At 40.4% G+C, this 22,606-nt stretch overlaps 3 protein-coding genes and 1 non-coding gene across 8 annotated transcripts in view; 2 read left to right on the forward strand and 2 right to left on the reverse strand.

Annotated features, from left to right (window-relative positions):
- Positions 1–738: 738 nt before the first annotated feature.
- cops5 (COP9 signalosome subunit 5) lies at positions 739–7,550 on the reverse strand. Its single transcript, XM_067578564.1, has 9 exons — positions 7,492–7,550; positions 7,262–7,408; positions 6,760–6,994; positions 5,025–5,153; positions 4,574–4,639; positions 4,214–4,299; positions 3,924–4,035; positions 3,028–3,176; positions 739–2,355 (listed from the first exon to the last, which is right to left on the reverse strand). Exons 2-9 carry the CDS (start codon positions 7,396–7,398, stop codon positions 2,265–2,267), a joined length of 1,005 nt encoding a protein of 334 aa, XP_067434665.1. The 5' UTR covers positions 7,399–7,408; positions 7,492–7,550; the 3' UTR covers positions 739–2,264.
- A 152-nt stretch (positions 7,551–7,702) lies between these two features.
- LOC137173645 (centrosome and spindle pole associated protein 1) lies at positions 7,703–20,963 on the forward strand. Of its 4 annotated transcripts, none has more exons than XM_067578561.1 (30): positions 7,703–7,813; positions 8,367–8,487; positions 8,576–8,654; positions 8,748–8,845; positions 8,967–9,047; positions 9,977–10,078; positions 10,221–10,597; positions 10,717–10,779; positions 11,355–11,449; positions 11,600–11,696; positions 11,811–11,868; positions 12,021–12,355; positions 12,442–12,566; positions 13,321–13,408; positions 13,647–13,758; positions 14,248–14,395; positions 14,490–14,615; positions 14,754–14,824; positions 15,013–15,156; positions 15,284–15,433; positions 15,517–15,615; positions 15,706–15,766; positions 15,882–16,008; positions 16,904–17,040; positions 18,414–18,551; positions 18,622–18,656; positions 18,762–18,825; positions 19,409–19,518; positions 19,725–19,860; positions 20,321–20,963. In XM_067578561.1, the coding sequence occupies exons 2-30, from the start codon at positions 8,476–8,478 to the stop codon at positions 20,512–20,514; spliced, it is 3,462 nt and encodes a 1,153-aa protein (XP_067434662.1). In that variant the 5' UTR covers positions 7,703–7,813; positions 8,367–8,475; the 3' UTR covers positions 20,515–20,963. The 4 variants fall into 4 exon arrangements, with proteins under 4 accessions (XP_067434662.1, XP_067434660.1, XP_067434664.1 ...); XM_067578559.1 differs by lacking the exon at positions 7,703–7,813 and adding an exon at positions 7,823–8,255; XM_067578563.1 differs by lacking the exon at positions 7,703–7,813 and adding an exon at positions 7,823–8,255 and having other exon boundaries at positions 11,358–11,449.
- On the forward strand, positions 9,346–9,418 carry trnar-ccg (transfer RNA arginine (anticodon CCG)). The gene has a single exon. It is a non-coding gene; the product is annotated as a tRNA-Arg (tRNA).
- A 75-nt stretch (positions 20,964–21,038) lies between the features above and the next one.
- The window catches only part of arfgef1 (ADP-ribosylation factor guanine nucleotide-exchange factor 1 (brefeldin A-inhibited)), a 51,285-nt gene continuing 49,717 nt past the window's right edge, over positions 21,039–22,606 (reverse strand). For both annotated transcript variants that reach the window (XM_067578558.1, XM_067578557.1), the window contains one exon: positions 21,039–22,513. In XM_067578558.1, the coding sequence (XP_067434659.1) occupies positions 22,292–22,513 (222 nt within the window). In that variant the 3' untranslated portion in view covers positions 21,039–22,291. The remainder of the gene's footprint in view (positions 22,514–22,606) is intronic.

Consider the following 22,606-nt stretch of genomic DNA (forward strand, 5'->3'; position numbering starts at 1 on the left):
TTAATTTAGAGTTAATTTAATTGCATTTTAATTGTATAGTTGCAAATAAAAACAAAACTAAATATGTATAGATATATTTGACAAAACCACAGGTAGCCACAGTGCAGTTGCACCATTTGCACCTTTCACACAAAACCACAACCGTTTTACAACATACAGACAAATTCTGACCTTTTATTCTGTAATGCAAATGCAGTAAGGTCTTTAAACAGGAATGGTAAAAACTATTCTGTGTTGAAGTCAAAATAGGGGATTTTTACAAATAAAAAACTCAAGGAACTCGATGTACACTAAATTTATGTGTTCATACCCTCTGACTTTCTCTTTTTTTGCAGCCAAGATGACATTTCTCCAATCAAATAGTGTCTATCTGTCCTGGCAACACATGCCAAGTCACAACCCCTCGCAGTGACCCCTGCATTGTTAATCTATATGATGTCAAGACCTAGGTTTCCTGTGAGGGAGTGACTTACCTCCACTTATGCAGAAGCACATGGCAGAGAGGAAGTGTGGCACCTCCAGCTCTCTGAGCTGGGTTCAACTCCTTCACACACGGCACCACATTCGTTTGTGGGGTGAATTCCTCTGAGAGGCAAACTAAACATAACATCTACAGACCTTAGTGGGGTCATTAACTCTATAAGGGCCTTAATACTGTAGCTACCCATAGCTATTAATCATGAGCCTTATCAATCTGCTGCTCTCATATCAGCCGGTGTCGAATCACTGAATTGCTCATACCATTAAACCACTTTATTTTGGTGTGGACAGCAAAAGGAGGAGGCATTCCTGTGCAATCTGTGAAAACCTTTTTTTATAGTAATGGGGAACATATTTTGGAATTAGAAAGTTGCTAAATGCTAAAAGAGTAAGGTAAAAATACATGTGTAATGGATTTTTGGCTGCCCACAATTTGACTTGATTAGAATTTACATAAATTTTCTTATTCCACCTTTAGTCATGCATACAAATGTCCATCTGGTGATAATCACAATATTTATATGTCCAATGAGTTCAACATGTTTTACCGATTCTGAAATCACCATGAAAGACCAAACATTAGGTGAAAGCGTTTAAGAAGTGCATTCTTTAAATACTTTCTCAGCACTGTGACAGTCATCCATGTAATACATTTAAATATCTGGCAAAAACATGAGCTATTCACTAGACCATGTGTGCAGAGGACCTATTCAAAAATTGCGAATTCCTAAATTACATTAAACATAATCTAATAAGTTTCTTCTTCCTAAACCGCTATACTGAACACCCTCCATTTTTAAAACATGGCTTAAATAATGGTAAAAGAAAATCATTATAAGATGTGGTGCCAAAGCTCATATATACATGAGAAAAAACAGACACCTCCACTGTCCCACTGGGATTTTCTTCTCAGTGATACATGACATCAAAAATATACATTCAGCCATTACAATACGATAAAAAAAAAAGACATGACACAAACCCAGGCCAATGCGTCTGTCTTTAAAAAAAGGCAGACTTGGTGAGTGCCTGCTTCGATGGAGAGCAGACACTTTGGGTGAATAGACTCCAGTGTGTACGGCTTCTGTTTCTGCGCTGCATCACTGCCACACCACAACTTGACGAGCTGGCCACTCCGCCGGACTGTGTACCACTGAAAGCCAAACTGTGCTGGGAGTGACTCCGCAGAGACATCCCACACATGCCAGCCGATTCCCTTTGAGTCTACGCAGAAGCTTGAGTTTGTTGTTCCATTATGTAATGCTATGACAGGCTGCACTTGAATGACGGACCAGTGTTAGGTTAGGTTGTGTGTTAAATGCAACCATGGTGTGTGTTTAAATGTTGTGCTGCAAGAGAGTTTTTTAGCAACAGCCAGAGCATGAAGTGACACAATGCCACTTGCCTCACGCCTTAAGAATACTGTACTATATCTATAAATGTCCACATTAATACACCAGTGAAACATCAATTTATCAGCTACAAAAAACTTTGTGTTGCACAATTTTGACTGGAATAAAATCACATCAGATTGTTTAAAAAGTATAAAATACCCAGATACAGTTTTTGCACTTTTTATGTTTTATTTTTGCATGTTTCCTGACTGGATTTCTTGGCCATTATTAGGACAAAAGAAAGAAATGAATTAAAAAGAGCCCAAAGAGAAAAAAACCAAACAGCTAATACTACCCTTAGAAGTAAAACATAAACCATAAACCAGTAAGTGCTAGACATGCACAAGAAAACATTTCCGGGTGAAATCCAAATCGGCTCGTGGTTCAGGTCTAATTGCCGGATGTGTTGATTTGATTGAAGAGTTTGTCCTTAATGACTTGAGACATCAGACCATGAATTGCTTCTATGGTTGTCTTGCAGCTAAAATAAACCACGGTGAAAAATGGAGATTAGTTCAAATACCCAGAAAAACAGACACAGCATACAGAGCTGTAACATCTACACTGGTATTAGCAGACCTCCAAGAGGAACAAATAGTAAAAGTGATGTTTCTAAGTCTCTATCTTCAGCCTCTTTTATCGGCTCTTAATCATTCAATGTGTTGCATAAACAAAATAAAACAATGGAAAATGTTCTTCCTTTTCTGTTTTTTATAAAACTACTTGTAAATTTAAATACTACATATCAGTAACATATTTAACAAAAACTTAAAATTTAAACTGGCATTAAAAAAAACAACACACATTTCTATTACTTATACATACCAGTACATAATTCCCAATTAAATAAATAAAAATTTAATTCTGGGATGTGATAATGAAGTTATTAGTTGAAATGTGACAAAAACAACATGTATTACATGAGATTACGAGTTATTAACATTAGAATAAGGATGTATTATTAACAAACAAGTTGAGTAAGCAAACACTGAATATCAACATAGTAACAAAAAATAAGCATTAACCCACTCTCTTGTTAGGATATAATTTAAGCAATGAGGGAGCAGGAGTTAACACTATAGTAATAGTGCCCAAAATAATTACAAGTTCATGTTTTAGTATACAACCTCTCTTTTCAAAGTGCAAGGTTTACCTATCTCGTGTTGCTTTGGCCAGTTTGTCCTCAGACTTCCTGTCATGTGTGTCCAACCCAAGCATAAAGCTGCCTCTCCCCAGCTGGGCCTCTGACTGCTCCAGCTTCTCCGACAGGTCAAACACCTGGCCTGTGGTGTAGTCCGAGTTCTGACCATCCAACACACACACACACACACAAACATACACAGGCACACAGAAACCAATTCATGCACAATTTCCCAACAAAAGCCAGATAACAGATTTTCCACAAAGAACAAGAATTTTGCAGGATGGCAACAAATCCGTCTAACAAGCTGCGGAGACACTTTGTGCTCTGTGGTGAATGAAAAGAAGTCAGTGAAACGTTTGCTTAAGGTGAGGCCATGTTTTTAGTGGAAAAGGTAATTAAAACACAATGACGTAGGGGCCCCTGACTTGGCGCGACAGTGTAGCAACTGACAAAGCCTGTCACCCATGGAGCAGCTCGTTCCTGACATCTAGTCAATTCATCTTCATCCAGAATGCAAAGAGCTAACTGTTTGGATAAGCCTGATGCCTATTTACACTGTTTAGTCAAGCTCGGGACAGAGTGACTGGATCAACAATGGGAATTCACATGAGGGGCTTTCAATCTTTAGACTGACCCGAAGTGGGAGGGGGGGGGATGATCCATGACAGCATCTGTATCACTGGAGTTGGATGCAATTTTAATACTCATCTCCCTTGTCACAAAGTTCACATTAACCTTATTACTAACATCAATAAACAAAGACTCCTGGCTAATAGGCGGCAATAAATCACAACATCACAAGCTGGTGACCACATGTCTCAATGAGTTATAGTGTAATAATTAACCATAAATCAAAATGTCAAATTAATTAGCAAACATTTTGATTTTTAAAGTTGCATACATACCGTAAGGAGACTTGAAGAACTTAAGGTATTGACCCAATATTTATTCCAAAGGAGTTCCAGGAGCTTTCTATCGAGGGAGGACTTAAAGTAAGTTACCTCCAAGGCGTAATACCTAAAAAAGATAGATCAAAGAAAAACTATGAGGCACAATTATTGTGTCATACAGTAAAGATAAAGAGAGTAAAGGTACATATTTAAAAATAGGATTTGTACAATACATATATTTTAGAGGTATTCTTTTAAATATCTCTAATATGGTGAAAAAAAATGTGATTTATATGAACACTCACTGTTTACAGTGTACACCGAAGTCTTCAATCTTGTTCAGGGGGATTGTTTGATACTCTGAGGGTCCTTCATCAGGCGGTTTGTAACCCTGAAAATCCAGAGAGGACATGCTGAGAAATAATAATACAAGTAATAGCTTTTCACATTTTCAGAATTTCTGTAATATAGCCAGATAATAACTACTTAGTCATGAGATAGGTGTTTACAAAATAGTTCATTTCTAGCCTGTACAGTATAACTATACAGCTGTAAAACCCCAAAATGGAAAAACTACAAACACAAGCAAAAAACACACATGCCCAAGCTTCATTAATAGCAAATAATTTTATTACTTTTGAGCTTATAAACAGTATTTGTTTTACCTTTGGGTATGTCCTGAAGGCGCCAAGGTTGACTTTCCCTGCAGAAATAGTCCGAGTGGGGTCGATCTGTAGGAAGCAAGATACAGTAGAACAGGAAAACAAAGTCAGAGGTCACACAAACCTCCGGGGACCACTCAAATCTGGCCACCAGGAGCCTTCTACCATGGCTGTCAGTGTGCTGAAAATCCACACTTAATTATACGACGCCCATGGCATTCAAGCACTGCTAAACTAAATGAAGTGTAAATAGTGTATATGGTTGCAATAGCAAAATATTCATCTGTACTACATGGAAACCCACAACTCATACATCAACAATCTCAGCCCTTCTCAGTTACACCCACATTAACTTGTATTAGAAGGAAAAGATCTTACTTCCCTGAATTTAACATTGCACACTTAGAACTGAACGTTGACTTGAAATAAAAATGGTTACTATTTCCTGTCTTACCACAACGGCCACAAAAGGCTCCTGAAACTGCTGGTTGAGCATCTGAGTGCTGACATCTATGCCCGAGAGCCAGCATCCATAGCCGGGGTGACTGTGGTACCAGCCAATAGCATTCTCCAGCCGTCCAACCTGAGGGATGAGAGATTCGATGAGAGCCGTTATTCGAGGCACAAAGCCGGTACAATTTTAAAACGCTCCGACATACAGAAATAACGCAGATTTAAAAAAAAAACAAAAAAAAACAATAAAATGAAAATATTGATTACATTATATATGTAGGGTATATGTAGAACTGACATTCTTGTTATATTTTTTTAATGAATATGCCACCTAAAACAAATGTCAATTTAGCAAGAGAATAAAGGTATGATGGACTTGTTTGAAGAAACAAAACCCACATCTACCTTAATGCAGCCATGTTCAAAGGCATACAGTGTTAAGCACTATCACTTGAAACACGAATAACAGTATCGGACCATACGGGTGATATAAGGGTGGATGATGCAGATAAAAATCTGGGTATGCGTAATTTCATTTTGCAATATTGATATAAAGGATTGTGATTCAGTACACTTAATGGAAAAGACAGTGAGAAACATTTTAGGGATAAAATAACCAGACATTAATGTTTTTGACAATATTCATCTTTTCATTCAATAAAACTGTAAATACCTCACAGAGCAAGGTGCTTTATCATATTGATGCAAATCCCTTATAAAAAAATCCTATATTACCATACAGTAGTCCCGCTAATTGCTATGTAACATCACCTAAAATGGCCAAATACAATCAGAGATAATAAAGTAACAGCTGCCACAGTATGAGTGGTATGGTAAAATTTCCAATGGATGAAAAATATGTGTTTTTTTAATGGTATTAATTAATGGTCATATTGCCCAATTTTAGGTTGAGAATACCCACTGCACCTACAAACAAGGCTGTATATACTGTACACAACTACCTACTATCTATCTATCTATCTATCTATCTATCTACATATATACACACACACACATATATATATATATATATACACATATGTATAATGTAACATGTCTTTTAATATTTATCTCAGCACTCCTTGCACTCTTCATGTCTTTGCACTATTTGTATCTTGTTAACAGAAACATTTTCACCTGTACTTAGTCATTCCATGTGTATATTTCTCAAGATTGTTGTGTTGTTATTCTGTGTAAGTACATTGAGAGCCAGGTCACAAAATTAGCGCCAACCACCAGCCAAATGCTGGTAAAATATGCAAGTGGCTGGTAGATTTGCTTCACTCACCAGCCAAAAAAACAATGGTAATCTATTGAGTGGTGTTACATCCTGTTTTATTTTGGTGTTTCCTGTTGATCTAGTAGTAATCTAGTAGTTTGAACATTCATCAGCCATTTGGCCGATGGACAAAAAAGTTAATTTTGCACCCTGTTAAGAGCCCCTAAACCAGAGTCAAATTCATTGTATGCATAAACATACTCGGCCAATAAAAATAATGATGATTCTGAGAGTATCCACTTTCAGTACTGACGTCTATAAAGTCATATTGGTTCATGTCTGTCCACATGTCCCGAAATAAACAATGACTGCACATTAATTACATAATTACATGTAAAGAACGTGGTGAACTATACATTTACATTATGGAACTGAATAGAGTGTGTGCACAGCTTGGTTCATTCTTTCTCAATCATGAAATCCATGAGCTGCCCTTTAATGGAAGTCAGTGACCAACCTGTTTGGCATTTTCAATGTAGGCAGCCATGTATTCATATGCTGCAGCCTGGGCGTTAACTCGGGTCTCTGTGCCTTCCACAGGCAAGGCAAAGCTGTCCATAATGATCATGGTTTCACCGTCCACCTTGCCCAGCATGAGGCCCATCACCTCCAGGTTTCCTCCAGACCTGGCATGCATCACCATCTTCAGCAGTGCCAACGCTGAGATCTTGCAGTACTTGAAGTAGTGATGGCTATTCATCAAAAAGAGATAACATATTAAATAGTAAACGTATTAAGAATGATGCTATGGGGTGGATAAAGCTGCAAATACACATTAGAAAACAGTTTGCTCTGCTGCTGTTGACAAACAAACCAATGCTAGCTTTGTAGCAAAGCTACCAAGGGTATCCTAACAAGAAACCTCAGTGACACAACAACTAACACCAGAAGATAAGCTCATCAATCGCTTAAACACTCAAATTGAAAACCCAAATACCACTTTAATGTTTTGAACTTACTCTTTTGTCCATGGCTTCGCAGCGAGGATTTCTTGTTGTTGCTTTTTGTCGTATTTGTAAATTTCATCAATGCTCTGAACTTCCTGCATGCTGTTAGTTAGCTCCCATGTTTTCTGAGCCGTGCTGCTCCCCGCCATGATGAACTATCTAAGCACAAAAACGAGCCGTTAAACCCCCTTTTTCTGATAAGTAATCGAAGAAATGTTGTATTTCTTCAAGATTTTTGATACCGTAAAGGGGCCACTTGCTCAGGGAGCCATGACAGTGAATGATACCAATACAACAAATTGCAGTCGCCGGGGGGGAGGGGGGCTTTGTCTTAATATTACACAAGTAAGATATTGATGTGATTTTATGATACTTTATATTTTTAAACATTGCAACATACTTATATATAACAATATCATTCCACCTGAAGCGATTCTTACCGTATTTATCACTTATATTAAAACATAAACACCCCTCTGACGGATTGCATGGTTTGGTCCTGGGAAGACGTCAACTAACGGACAGGAACGCGCTGACATCTAGCGGCGCTTTTCAGAACAGCAGGTACGTTTGTGAGGGCTTTTGCTCTCAAAGTCTTTGGGACTGTACTTTAGTGAGGGCTGAAGTTTTGGACGAAAGGATAAAACTGCAGCTAATGCTCATTTATGAGGCTAAATTCAAGACTCATAGGGCTACTAGTAAGAGCTAATGCTAGTTGGTATTTCATTACTAGCGTTAACCCGCCAGTAAACTTGTTTTCCACCGCGGTTTGTAATGTTAAATCAGCCAACGTCCTAAAAAAAAGCCAGTATAATCGACTAATATAACAACTTTTAGACACTGGGTGAGACGGGTCTCCTGAATATTGTCCTCAATTTTCCGCATTGTGTTAGTAAACTTAGTTAGCCTCTCCTAGGAGAACCTTTTGTGTCATGGTTGCCCCTAGCAACGGAAAGATGCTTTGCGCCTCGCTGTTAATCTTAACAACAGCATTTCTCAGGTTTTGGTCAGTGAAGAAATATAATATAAATATTAATTATATGGTGTATTATAATATTGTGTATGGCTTCCGTAGCCAGAGTCATAGCTGAGCATTGAAACAGGGCTAATTCTTTAGCCATATACAGGTTCAGTGATTAACTTCCACTTGGATACGTGCGTCGAGGAACATGAAGAGGAAACACCCAAAGATATATCATCACTGACGTGTGACACATCATTCATGTATGCTAATCGAGGTATGTGAAATATCAACGCTTTGATGATTGTTAAAGAGAAAATACACTTCATGTATTCATGATTTAACATCATGTGTGTTCTCTACAGTCAAGGGCATGTAACATAAACACTGTGGATATGCCTCCAGCATCAGCAGCACAAGGAATAACATTTAATCCAGACAGAGGTATTGTGCAAGTTTTTAACAGTGGAAACATTGCATTCTTTGAGTAGAATGTTACATCATACAATCCCTGGTTATATGTTGTGTATTTTACAGGTTTGGGCTTAGGTTTGGTGCTGGGAACAGACTATGAGAGGAAGAAGCAGAAGCTTCAACAGGAGCTTCAGCTGGACTACAAAAATTATGTTGCCAAGGTCTGATTATGTCTCAGAATAGTAAATAATCACCAAAACCTTTTTTGTTTCACTTAGTAGTCTCTTTATCGCATTTTACTGACTCACTATGCTGTCCTTCTTTTTCATATTCTTCCTCCAGAAAAAGGATCTGAAAACTACTGAAGCTCGTCCACAACCCCAGGGTCTCTCCCTACCTATTGATGAGAGGGTATCAGTTAAAGTGAGTGACTGAGTGACTCTGTGTTCCTGTGTGCTTGGATGGGTACATAGGTGAATATGTGCCCCTGAGTGTGACTTGGCAGGAAGCAGATAACTCCTCATGGTCATCAAAGTGGGACTTTTCCTCATGACATGACGTGACATGCTCACAACAACACTAATGGAGTTAATATACTGCAACCTCAGTTTAAGATTATATAAATTGTTGATTGTACTGTGCTTTGTGTCTTACGCCAACTGTTTTTGTCTACAAGTGCCGTCAAATTTGTTAGAGGTTACAAGTTATAAAAAGGTATAGTGGCCCAGTGGCCTAATGGATAAGGCATCAGCCTCCGGAGCTGGGGATTGTGGGTTCAAGTCCCACCTGGGTCGATTGAGTCTCACCTGCATTGTACAGAGCTTTCAACTCTTTCCATGGTGACATGCAGCTCAGTCTTTCTTTAATAGTAAAATAGATGCAATAACATCTATAGTATAATCAGGCTGTCATGGGTGAAGTAGTCTAGTGATAGAGCCAGTCAAGCTGTCATGGGTGAAGTAGTCTAGTGATAGAGCCAGTCAACTGTTAATTTCAGGGTTGGTGGTTCAATCTCCAGCTCCTTCCACAAGAAAGGGAAGTCCATACTTTGGACAAAAGTGTCTGCCTCTCACATCTTCCTGAATGGATTGATTAGGGTGTAAGAAATCCTACTGCATATAAGCAGTTAGTGTAAACTGTGATATAGGAAAGGTACATTAGGTTGTCTAATTTTCAAATACTACTGAGTGTTGATGCTTTTAAAGACATTTTTTCATTTATTAATTAGAAATCAACAGAGAATTAAATGAACAATGATAAGATTCAAACATTGCATAGGATCTGTAGATGTTGCCCGAGATGAGTAAGATGGCTGCTTCATAGACATGACTCTGAATTTCTTTCTCATACAGGAAAAACTGAGAGAGGAGAGAAAGAAAGAATACAACCTCTTCCTCCAGGGACAAGCTCACACCAGACGGTTAAAGAGGGGAACATCTCCTGTCACTTGTAAAGTAAGGAAAAGGATAAATAAACTAACAAGTACAGATTATGTGCAATGCAACAGTGCATTTGGTGCAATTGTAAATATTCTAATGAATAGAATTGCTTTTACCAAGTTGACACAGCTCACTAAACAAAGATTTTCACTTTCAGCCTGGACATGGTCAAGCCTCAGATGCTGTGTGCATTTCTTCCCCAGCTTCTCCCCTGCCTTTGCCCATCCTCAACAGCCACACAAACATACACCATCCTCAAAGGGAGCACGCTGCATCCACAAGAGATGCTGCCACTCTGACTGAGGCAGGGGATAATGGAAAAAATGGAAAAAGCACAGAGACTTGGGGTCCGGGACATCAGGAGCGAAGGCGTTGGCACCTCTATAGGCCAAAGGAGCTCTACAGCTCTGAGGAGGAGCTGAACATAGACAAAGATAAGGAGTTGGATCTCAGACACAGGAGGTGGCAAGACACACACACTCCAAAGCCTGAGTACAAAGAAGAGAGGAGAACGTGGGAACGCAGAACTAAGAGGTGTAGCTTTTTCTGTGTTGTGATTTTGAGCTACTGATGTTTTAATCTATTAGCATTGAGTAAAGGTCAGGTATGGTAATATAGTTCCTCTTCATCTGTCTTGTCTGTTTCTATGGCAGAGCCCCTCAGGACATAAAGGAGATGGAGGCCCCTGGTGTTCATGATCAGAACAACGAGTCAGAGTAAGCGTGACCAGGTTCTATGTACAGTTCTGGGCGATTTGTCTTGCAGCAATGGGATTTGTAAAGCTGCAACAGAATGATTCTAAATAGCAACAGAATTTACATACAACCAATTACATCATCCTGGAAAATCACATACGTTTTCCCAATTGATAAAGTACTCTCATTAAGCAAACTAACACAGCACAAGACAGTTATGGAAATTTTTTTCGATACTCATTTATTGCTCTATAGCACTTCTCTTACATGCAATTGCATTCCATTGTTTGCCCTCAAGCTGAGCTACTGTCAGTAAGCTGTTAACTCCATCCACAACAGTGATGGAGGGTGAGCCTCGGCCCAGCTCCAGGCAAGCAATTACTCACCCCAGTTCTATCAGAGGAGCTGAATTGATTAGAGATTTAGGCTTCACTCCGCATCTGTGACCATAAAGCTCTGCGGACAAACTGTGAGGGAGTGTATGATGTAACATGGTCATTGGGTGGGGCTCAGAGGGGAACTGATTGCTGAGCTGTTACCTTCATATGTTGTTTGTGATTGGCTTACTCTGTGTCTGAGACTGTCTGTGTGTTCAGTAGCCTGCAAATGCCAGACAGGATGACTACAGCTACAAGATCTAGACCTGCTACCAGCAAGGATAAAGCCAAGTTTGCAACTGGACTCATGATTGGTGAATACCTTTCTTACTGCATAATGCACATACAGTATTTGGACACATATTAACTTGTGGGATTATTGACGGAAATGGTCACTGGAAAATCCTATTTCAGCATCACAGGGGACAGAATTTGTATGTTTGTGATGCTCTGTTGTCACGCAGGAGCAACAGAAGAGCAGATGGCCTCTCAGTTGAGGAAAGAACAGTACAAGCAGGAGCTGCTGAAACAAATTGCTGAACAGCAGAGAAACAAGAAGAGGTGAGTGTTTACTCACTAAATCAAAATTTTGTACTTTTTAAATTTTTTGCTGTCTGAGCTGGCTACATCCCTGTGAACCAACAAGACATTAAGGTTTGGGTGATCTACTTTCAGGGAGAAGGAACTTGAGCTGAAGGTGGCTGCGACTGGAGCCACAGACCCTGAGAAAAAGGTAAAACAAAATTGCTGTTACTTGATAATATTTTGACGTGATGGCATAACACTGCCCTGAGAAAAACCCTATCTTGAGGTTTTCCCAATATTTGTTGTCTAATTTCCTGATCATCTTTGTATCTCTGTTACGTGATGTATCCTCTCTTTCAGCCTGACCGAATTAAGCAGTTTGGGGCTGTAAATCGTCATTATGACAGCTGGAGACGGGATGTTCCCTACAAGCCTGGAATAGGTGTGGGGGTCATAGGGAAGGACCCAGATCCAACACCTGAGGCTGACAAACCCATAGAGGCCACAGAACAGAGGGTCCCCCCAGGAAAGTCCCGGGTAGCCTTTCCCTCTCCGACCATGGACAACAATACAGCTCTCAATAAGCTGCCTGGGTCCAGATCAGGCGCAGCACAAGGTGGCCCCTTTCTGGACTATTTTAATGAGGACTACCACAGGGGCTTCTCAGACATGCTAGGAGAGGTGACCATACCGAGGTAGTTCACTATTGCTTTGTGACCCTACACATGAATAACAATTCTACTGTTAATTCATTGTAGTTTCTATGATTTTGTTTTCTCAGAGTGGCTGGTGTTCCTCCTCCTAAACCTCCCGCTGTAGCCAATACCTACAACACTCCATATGATGAAGCCTATTACTACTATGGAACCAGGAATCCATTAGATCCTAATCATCCCAACAATCAAAGTATAGTATTACAGTGTCTTTTTTTTAGTTTAAATTTTATAGAAATGTTTTTCTTCCTTTGCCTTTTACTATATGTATACTTTGCATTATTTGTAGCCATTTAAAAGCATGCTGAAATGTGTTTTTAACTGGTTTCTATTAATTTTGCCATGGTAAGAAAATCTACTTACAGACTGTCAAAGTTAGACTGTCATTCATTGCTTGGCAATGCAGATGTACAGTTTCATTTCTCTGTAAAATAATTTTCATATCATACAGAAATGAGTGTAAAACTGTGGCTGCTTAGAGTTAGGGAAATACATCTAAAATACTACATTATGCTTTGGGAAATGGTCAGAAATTTCAAGTAAACACTGGAACACTACACAGTCATTGGGAGTAATTCACATTACCTTACATAAACTCCCAGACCTCTGTCTGTAGAGAACTATTACCATTTATTATGGAACCATTTTATCACCATATCAATGGCCAAGAGGACTTGGCATGGCAATTCATAAATCTCCTTTTACAACAGAACTGATTTTATTGCTAAGGGGATATACAGTTTATTGGATATGAGTTCAGCAGATCCAGATGGATCTCTCTTCATCCAGCTGGTCCATTTGGTTACATTTATTTTCTTTCCATTTTTAGTTTGCTGCCAATTTTTATGTTGGAAAAAAAGCTGACAGATTATGGCAGCGGATAGCTGATGAAACTGTTAAATCAGCATGTATTAATTGTCTTGTGTCTTTGTTTTGTTCTTCATTAGATGGTTTGCCTGGGGGAGTGCAGCTGTCTGGGAATTTCCACAACCCCTCTCCGAGACCACCTTCTGTCAGACACAGTCGTCGCACAGAGTCAGTGCCCATCGTACCACCTTGATTTCTGCAACAGGCATTTATTTATTCAGATGATGACTTCAGTGTACACAATTTAAAGCAATTTCAAGACATGTGCAACAGCTATTCTTTACACTGAAAATCAGTTTTAAGATTTTTTTCTCTCTCTTCCAGAAGAGGGCCCTCACTGCAAACTAACTGTGTGTCTGTATGTACCTTCTCATCATCATTTGTCACATTGTATGTCTGCTTCTAGAGCAACTGATCATCATAGAGCATCACCGCTGGTCTTTGGAGAGCTTTCTGCAGACAACTCTAAGCAGAGGAGAGAGAGTGCAATGAACTACCAAGAAGCACTCAAACAACAGGTACACGTTCAGGTCTCTATGACTTCCTGAATTAATGATCAAGTCCATGTGGCAAGTCAATCTCATTTGTAGTTTTTGCAGTTTGTGGCCAAGAAGCAGGCTCACTTTACTTCCAAATGTGTTTTGGACTGTGTATTTTTGTGCCCACCATCGTGGTCTGCTAGTGGGTAGTTGATGGATTTTGTGAGGGTTAAATGAGGCAACAACCCATTGACATGCTAGTGATTGCTGTGACAGACTTCCTCCCAACTGATGCCAGATGAAACTTTAGACAATGACTCATTTTAGGGACAGACCTCAATATTTTGACAGACCAGATCATGTTGGGGTCAGCATTTTCCCCATGGTTAAAGACATGAACTGTGGCAAGACCAGCACTCCACTACTTGCAGCTGTAGTTGAGGACATACAGTAAAAAAACAAAGTCAGTCCCCGCTTCAAGGGTCAGAGATGCATGAACTTTTAACACCCTACCTGCCTTGTGTCTAGATCAAAGAAAGAGAGGAGCGTAAAAGAAGAGAGAAAGAAGAGAAGGAACGATATGATGCCAAGATAAACGCTGAAATGATGGCCTACAACCCCTGGGGGAGGAGTGGGGGAGGTGCTCCAATTAAAGACCAAAGAGGCAACCTTGTTAGTAAGTTGGCTCTCACTCCCTCTTTTAATGAGGTTTGCTAAACCTAAGATACATTTATGATGGATGGATTATGTTTCTCTGTACTGTGTTTCAGGTGATCTGAATCACATGCACAGGATCAATGAGGAGTCATATAGGAACCCAACCAATGATGAACAGATTCTTTATGGACACACTCCTAGAGCTGAAGCCAGGTCACCTCTCTCCCATCGAATATCAGGTAGTGCTCTCTCTCTCTTCATTGGTCCTTTCATCCAGTGTATCTAAGTGTATTATACATTTGTGTGCATATTTTGTGTTCTGCATACATGCCTTTTCTTCATTGATGGATTCCTCTCTGTCTCACTTGTCCTTGCAGGTTTCACTGATCCATCACCTCCGCAGCAGCTCCACATGCACGACACTTACAAAGAAGCCCTGAAACAGCAGGTAGGTCCTCGAACACAGCTCACTATCTCATCTATGCAGGTAACTCAACTCTGCCTTGATGCTACATTGATCAAACAGAAGGTGATTTTCTTCAGTGTGTGCATAGTGTCTACAACCACTTTGGTGTTCCTGAGCAGCTTTGAAGAGGTTGTAAATAAATTCTAAATATAAGTTAACATTACACACAGATAGAAGAAAACAGGCGAAAGCAGTCAGAGGAAAGAGAACGAATGAGGATTGAGGAGGAGAAAGAAGAGAAGAGGCTGGCGGAGCAGAGGGCTCACATACAGCGGGAATATGAGGAGGAGCAAAGGAAGCAAAAGAAGATTGGGGTGAGGAGTTCATCGCTTTGATGAAGAGCACTTCATCTTTCCTTGTTCCTTGCAGTCAGGGGCTTCTCCTTACACCAGGCTTCCCTCTGAACCCTAACCCTAACTTGTTTCTTTACTCTCTCTGCAGCATAGGCTGGAGAACCAAGGTTGGATCCATGAATGTAAAACACATCGCCCGATGGAGGAAAAGACACTGAGGGAAGAACAGGAGATCGAAAAGAACGTACCTAAGAGCAACAAGGACAGAGAGGAGGAACAGGCGCCAGTGGTGAATGAGGTACAGTGAACTCCAAAAGACAGTAGTTCTGTAGATTGCAGTTTTTTCTTTGTTAAGAAAAGATTCTTCTCATGAATTTGCAGAGAGATCCATCTCCTCCCATCCCAACCTTGCAGAAGAAACAGACAGACCTCGTGGCCTCCAGACCTTCTTCTGCTCTGAGCCAACTTTCCTCCAGGACTGTAAGCTACTTAGTAACAGATGCATTTTTTCACATCACAGCTGTTTTGATGTAAATCTAAAATAAACAATGGCCACAATTTCCACAACAGGAGCGCATTGCTTCAGGTCCGCACCTCCGACCAGTCCCTGGAAGAACAAACCAGCTACAAGGTGAGATTTTTTTGACTTATCAGTTTTCCAGGCCCCCCAAAAAAATGAATGTGTCTCTTCTAAATTGCCTCTTAAACATGTCTCTGTCTCTCCCCACTAACTCTGCTTGCTCCAGATGGTACACAGGAAGTGATGAGAGAACTGTCAGCCCTCCGTAGGTACCTGAGAGAAAAGCAGAGACAACTGGAGGTTCAGCTGGGACAGACAGATCAACAGGAGACACACTACACTCCCCCCAACAGGTATTACAGTCAGACACCCATGAGCAGCAGGGGTAATGTGCGTAGACATAGTGTGCTCAGAATAAGTAAGATTTTATCATTTTCTTCCTGGCTATAAAAAGAAAATGAGCCATTTAGAGGAGCTATTAGAGGTGCTGTACCCCTTCAGGTACAATTTCATCTAATACACCCCAGACGCACTGAGTTGAAGACACAATGCTAATTATATCTCATTAAAGGGGCAATTTTGATTTGCTCTTCTTTTTTAAAGCAGGCATTCTTGTGCTCTGAACTAACGAATGTGACTTGAGTCAAATTGGCTATCTTCTAATTTCCATTTTGATTTGTTTCAGAGACTCATTACTGCGGTACTGTAACAGTATGATCCCAAAAGGGAAATTCTCTTTTCATCTGTCTTCACCTTGCGAGATCAGCGGTGTCAGCTGCATTGCAGTATCCAATAGAGTTTCAGTGTCTTGCTGAAGGGCACCTCAGCAGCACTTGTGGCTGGCTCTCCAGCCACCCTGTATATAAAAATATATGTTTGGATTGGGATGTATAACAATCTATTTGTAAAGTCTGTGCTTATATTCAAATGAGTTTATTGCAAATCACTGTAGAACTGCTTTGAACTGGTGCCAGTTTCACAGCTTTCCTTTGGTTACAGTATAAGTTGCTTAGACAGAAAACTCTTTGCTTTAGGCCTTCTAAAAGAATTGAAAAGCATACACACACATCAGGTGTTATGTCATTACTATTTTAAAACAACACACATTTAATTCCTTTTGAAACTTTCCTAACTTATCAAGTGGAACTGATTGTTGTAGTCATTGTGTACAACTGAAAATCATTTAAGATATGTGTGTTATTAGAGGCAGTTGCTCTGTTCAAAGTGAGGTTTTCCCTCTTTGCTCAGGCCCAGAGGACGACGAGTGGATGCCTCTGAACCGGCGAACAAACAAGATGTCCAGCCAGCAACCAGTAGTCCCTCCTCCAGTGCTGCATGTGTTAACATGCAAAACATCCGGGAGTTCAACAAGCTTAAATACAGGGGTAATGGAAGGAAACGCCACTGATTAATTGGACACAGATTTCATCATGTGAAGCATTTTAAAACATTTTTTTAAAACATTTTAACAAGATTGCCTTCAAAAAATTAATTCAAAGTTTAGGTCCCTGCAAGAAAAAGACCACTCTTAGATGGTTTTCTGTGCAATCTATGTGCCTCAAATGTGTCTTGGACTGCAGAATCATGAGCAGTGACTCTCTGCCTGCCAGCACCAGTTCATTTCTTGTATATGACCTGGAGGTAGTGAGCAGTCACATGACTGCAGTAGAGGTCATACGATACTTCCTAACTGCACAAAGACTATTCATACACATTGATTGATTGTTACTTTTTTAGTAGCTTAACAATTTCTTCTCCTGTTACTGTTTTCATTTCTATACAGGAAAGGATAAAATTTAAGTTCAAGTATAGGATTTGTTGACATTACTATATAATACTCAAAGTGAGTTAATGCTTTATCTCATTTCTATCACTCCAATTACTTTGGTGAACTGATCAAACATCTAATGATTACAAATGAATTTATCCTTCTGAAATGAGAGCAGTTCAGCATTGCTTACTTTTCTTCTGTACTGTGAACCAACATCTTTTTACAACTTTGAGGAAGTCATTGAAGAACCCTCTTCAAATTGCCTCGGTCATAGTGTTGATGTAAGGATGAGGGAGCAGGATCACTGCAGTCTTACGCCAGCTGGGCATTGCCAGATGGTTTAGACTTTCCAGAGCCTCATCAGTCCTCTGTCTCCCTCTGGCCACACTGAAACTTTAATCTCATGAGGTCATGGGAGGCGTCCATCAATGACAGTCAGTTTGGCAGTGTAAACAGAGAATGTAATGCAAGCGACCAAGGAAATGGCTTTGGACGGGTTCCCAGACCGAGTTAATGCGGGGGTCTGACAGACATTCAGAGCTGCAGCTTGTAAAACCAGCAAAATAGGAGGAAATGCTAGTTCATGACGAACTGAATGAATCACTTATCAAACCTCCACATATGAATTATGGATTTATGCCAACCTTATGTCTGAAAGCTGCATCAGATCCATTATGCACAGTCAAACCTGATATGGTGTAGTGTGTAAGATGTAGCCAGGCTGTGGAGCTGCTGAGTCACTGCCAAGCTGCTGTTTTGGAGAGTGGAAGAAGAGGGAGGCTGCAGATAAAGTGAGCAAGGCAGCACTTAGACGCTACCCCATCAAATATGTAAAGTGCTGATTTCTCTTTTAATGTCTAGTATTTGTATTTCCTGGACTTATGTTTCTTATTCTTTAGTAGCCACTTGAATACATCTATAACACACATATATGACAGTACCTCAAATAGGGGCTAAGCTCCCTCTTCTCGTCTTTGTGTTTTTCAGATACAGCATCTCGTGAGGAGGTCCGTCACATGTTCCCTGACCCTCCCACTGACGCACAAAGTCTGGATATCCAACAACAGGCTCTTCTTCGAGAACAACAGCGCAAAATCAGGCTTATGAAGAGAGAGGAAGAACATGGTCAGCAAGCAGACACAGATATCTCCTCAAACTGTTGTTCTCTTTAACTCATTGCTCTGTCTTCCTACAGATTATTTGGACCAGCAACTGAGCCACCATCATCCTGTGAGTGGTCATCAGTTATGCGTTTTACATCTAGATAGGTAGATGCTTGGCTTGCTCTTCTAATGAGGAGGTGTTTTATTGTTTCATATGTGTGTATTTTCTCAGAGGAATAGACCTGGGCACCGCATCCACAGAGACTCCATTTTGCCATCTGAGACTACCTTTATTGGTAAGCCTGGCTAAATATAGATTTTTGTAAAGAGTGTCCCTGTTCTTTTTTACTACTTCTTCTTTTATGTATGAAGACATGGCGCACTGATATAAATGACAGGGACAAGCTTCACATTTCTTTTTCTAAGGCCCCAGACATTTTCCATAAAGGTGAGATAGCTCGGGAGGTCAGCTACATACACCCTCACAACACCACAATACAACAGTCAGGCTAATTTAGCTCTTTGTCTCTGTGCCAGGCTAATTGTGGCACATGCCAACTCACGTCTCTGTGTTGCAGCTGGAGCAAGAGCTGAGTGCAAGGCACCCGTGCCAGCTGCAGGGTGGTGATAGCACAGTGCCAGGCATTGGGAATGGGGGCAGTTGACAAATTGTTTAAAGCTTGATGCAGGAAAGAAGGCTTTTCCAATCCTTTCCTTAATACTCTTTTCCATCTTGCCTCATTTCTCTGAAAAGTTTGGCTGAATGGACCAAGTTCTCTGTTTTCCTATGACATAGTCTGGACTGAATGAACTTTAAGGTCCCTAATTTCTGTCCAAGAGGTTTGTGTGTAATGATGAATGGCTTTTGGACTTTGTCAGATGTTTACAGTGGTGATCCATCCAGAGACCTGGTTCATCAGCAGAGATCCCTTCAGCCCTCACCAGCACACCAGGAGAGGACAGCCCTGCAGAGGAGACACGACTATGATGTATGATGCTGATCAGTAAATAGATTCTTTCGTTTGCCTCAGGTCAAAATGATCCACATCACTACAGTACCAGAGCTGTATCCCATGCTGATGCTTTCAGTACTTTATAACACAAGTTTGTTTAGTTTTCTTATTTTACAACATTGACATGACAATCAGAGTCCATACTGACCAGCTGATCCCTTTTTTCATGTTTCATTGATCAGAGGGAGCGTGACATCCAGCCAGCCCAGTCACCGCAGTCAGCGACCAGTCTGAACCTTGAATCTGAAGTCAGGGCTCGCAACCAACAGCACAGCACGAGACACGACTCTTGCATTGATGACCACAAGGGCAGATCAGGTAAGACGAAACGATTTAAGAAAATTAGAAATAATCAAATAAATGAAATGCTAATAAAACTAAAGTCTGGAAAGTGTAGACACAGAGGAGTGTTGGTACACTGAAAGACTTCAGAAGAGGTGGCATTAATATCCCTCTTGGTGTCACCTTCCAGGATAGGTTCACAATTTTTTTTTAACAATCAGGTGTCCAAGTGAACACTGAAAGAGGTTTTCCTCACTGTAAAAGATCCCCTTCAAATGTGCTTTCAATGTAGGTGATGGGGGACCAAATCCAGTGTGTCCACACAGTCATTTTGTGCAAAAATACTTTTAAAGTTTATCTGAAGCTTAACTTGCTTTTTGGGAGATTTCTCCCACATATGCTTCAGAAAAATATGTATATATGCCAATTTTTCAGCATCTTTTAATCTCTGATTTCATAAAGAAGTGTGTGACGGATAAGCTTCTGTGCTCCTCAGAGGGGCTGTCTGGTGATGAAGTGGATGTCTTGTCTCTGCGTTCTGCCCTGGGGAGGCGTGTCTCCGTGGAGACTGTTGCCACAGAAGCCTGGCTGCGTCCTGGCACGTCGGATGCTGTGAAACGCTCTGGCTGTAAAGAGAGGCCAGGCAGCAGGAGGGATGCTCCACCCTGGCTGACACATCGCGTCGCATAGCTTCCATTAGCTGGTCTCCACTGATGGGAAACTGCACTGAGTGAGGCTTTAGTCCGTCACCAATTCCCCTTTCCTTTAGATGCGGGTGGTGGTTTCTCTAAGGATTAACCGAAGTGAGAACAACTAAAAATACTTTCCATTGACTAACATGGTAATTGTGGTTTTGATTAGATTACATAGCTTCAGAGACCACAGTTTGCCAGTAAAAACATCTATTCATGTCTGTCAGCTTGGACAAGAACCAGCTTACACAAGACTCACTTTGGCCAATTTCTCTCTGCAGGAAAAGAGCAGTTTTAAAGCTGCAATACAGAATTGAAGGATTAGATTTAGTCCATAAAAGTAACTGTATTGTAAGGTGCATATTGTACATGATAATGTAGTTATTTTATTAATACTATAAATATACACTGGAGAGTTTATTTTATAATAAAATGTTATAATTCTAATGGTGTCCTGACTTCTCATTCATGTAGAAAAACAGACAGCTAGCTGCTATGTAATTTAAAATCAGTCATTCAACATTTCAAATCAACCAAGTTCAAAAACTTTATTGACCTAGAACCTGATTAGAATGCCAGATGATGTATCGTACAGAAAGTTGTACATAATCTTTTTTGCAACATAGAAAACTTTACATTGCTGTATCATATACATTTTGTTTTCTACATCCATGAGCAGGAATACATCCCATTCATACTTAAAGCACAGCTAACGTTTTTCATTTTCTCTATACATATTACTTTCCCCCAAACCAAAGAAAAAAAAAACATTAAATATATTATTAACTTTTGATTTTGTACACAAGAGTGAAAACTAAACTCAAAAACATGAAAACAGACTAGTGACTCAAAAGCAGCTAGCATCAGGTTTCTCTCTCATCTTCCAGTTTCATAAGCACAGTTATCATCTGTCTCTGTTAAAAACCTAACATATAAAATGGAATAATTTAACCCTTCACTTTCCGCGGTCTTGTTCAATTACAAATCGTACTCGTATAGGACAATCTGCAGGAGATGTTACAGTCAAATAAATTATCACAAAAGTAAAATCTCCAGTGCATTCAAAAAAGAGATCAAGTGCAGCAAATCCAGAGGAGGAAAAAAAAAATAAACAAAAATAAATGAAATCTAGTGTTATAAGATTATATTACATAGCGGCAGATCTGTACAACTAGTTTCATCCAAGAGGCTATCAATACTAATGTTAGCCATCTGCGGTGCAGACAGAAAGATCATTACTATCAATGTGTGACAAATGTCACATTTCATAGTTAGTGAATATGTCTTTTTGCATGTTGTTGAAATCATTCATTCTTTACTTTTTTAAATATACAGTAAGAAGCACACGTTTTTTTGAAATATATTCCTTCTGAGCAGATCAGAGATACGGGTAACTGTCAGTTTTTTATCAGTAGTTTTATCCAGTGGAGGAATCGCTACACCTTGTACAAGACATGACTGTTTTCATCGTGATATCAAGTACACCATCTAGGCATGTCTCTCTCTCTCTCTCTGTGTGTGTGTGTGTGTGTGTGTGTGTGTGTGTGTGTGTGTGTGTGTGTGTGCGTGTGTGTGTGTGTGTGTGGTGACGGGGGTTAAGGGTGCGGGCGGGTGGTAGCAGACAGCTGATTGGTGATCAGCCGTTTAAGTCAAGTGTTCAGCATAAAACCACATGGAGGGCCCTGAGGTGACATAGAGCTGCAGCACAGTCGCACAGATCTGAGGTGGAGGCCACGGTTAGAGCTCTATGTTTCCAGGCTGTTTGTGGTGCAGCATCACTGGGCCTCCTCCCCGGCCTCCTCTCCCACCTCCGTGTCTGTCTCCTGCTCAACACTTGCCGGCTGAGGGTCCGGCTCAGGCTCAGGCAGCTGCGCGATGTGAAACACAAGGCCGATACGCAGGTAAAACTTTCTTAGGACGGCCCGGAGCTCAGGGATCAGGTCGAACTGCATGATCTCACACAGCAGAGGGTAGTATCTGGACGCATGAGCCTTAAACTGGAGGTGAGAGAGTGACACGAAGACAGAGAAACAGAAAAACTGTTCAGCGCCCCACAGAATAAAGTCACACTTTTAGGCTTAGACAACTAG

This window comes from Thunnus thynnus, chromosome 21 (genome assembly GCF_963924715.1).
Source record: "Thunnus thynnus chromosome 21, fThuThy2.1, whole genome shotgun sequence".
In the NCBI taxonomy this organism is placed as follows: Eukaryota; Metazoa; Chordata; class Actinopteri; order Scombriformes; family Scombridae; genus Thunnus; species Thunnus thynnus.

Excerpts from the sequence above, each read along its gene's own strand:
- cops5 (XM_067578564.1), bottom strand. The coding sequence starts at position 7,398 with ATGGCGGGGAGCAGCACGGCTCAGAAAACATGGGAGCTAACTAACAGC. Across the intron at positions 5,154-6,759 it reads ACATTGAAAATGCCAAACAG|GTTGGACGGCTGGAGAATGC; the intron begins GTTGGTCACTGA and ends CTCATCCCTCAG. Across the intron at positions 4,300-4,573 it reads CCTTCAGGACATACCCAAAG|GGTTACAAACCGCCTGATGA; the intron begins GTAAAACAAATA and ends CTGGATTTTCAG.
- LOC137173645 (XM_067578561.1), top strand. Across the intron at positions 13,759-14,247 it reads AAGAAGCACTCAAACAACAG|ATCAAAGAAAGAGAGGAGCG; the intron begins GTACACGTTCAG and ends CCTTGTGTCTAG. Across the intron at positions 15,616-15,705 it reads GCCAACTTTCCTCCAGGACT|GAGCGCATTGCTTCAGGTCC; the intron begins GTAAGCTACTTA and ends TTTCCACAACAG.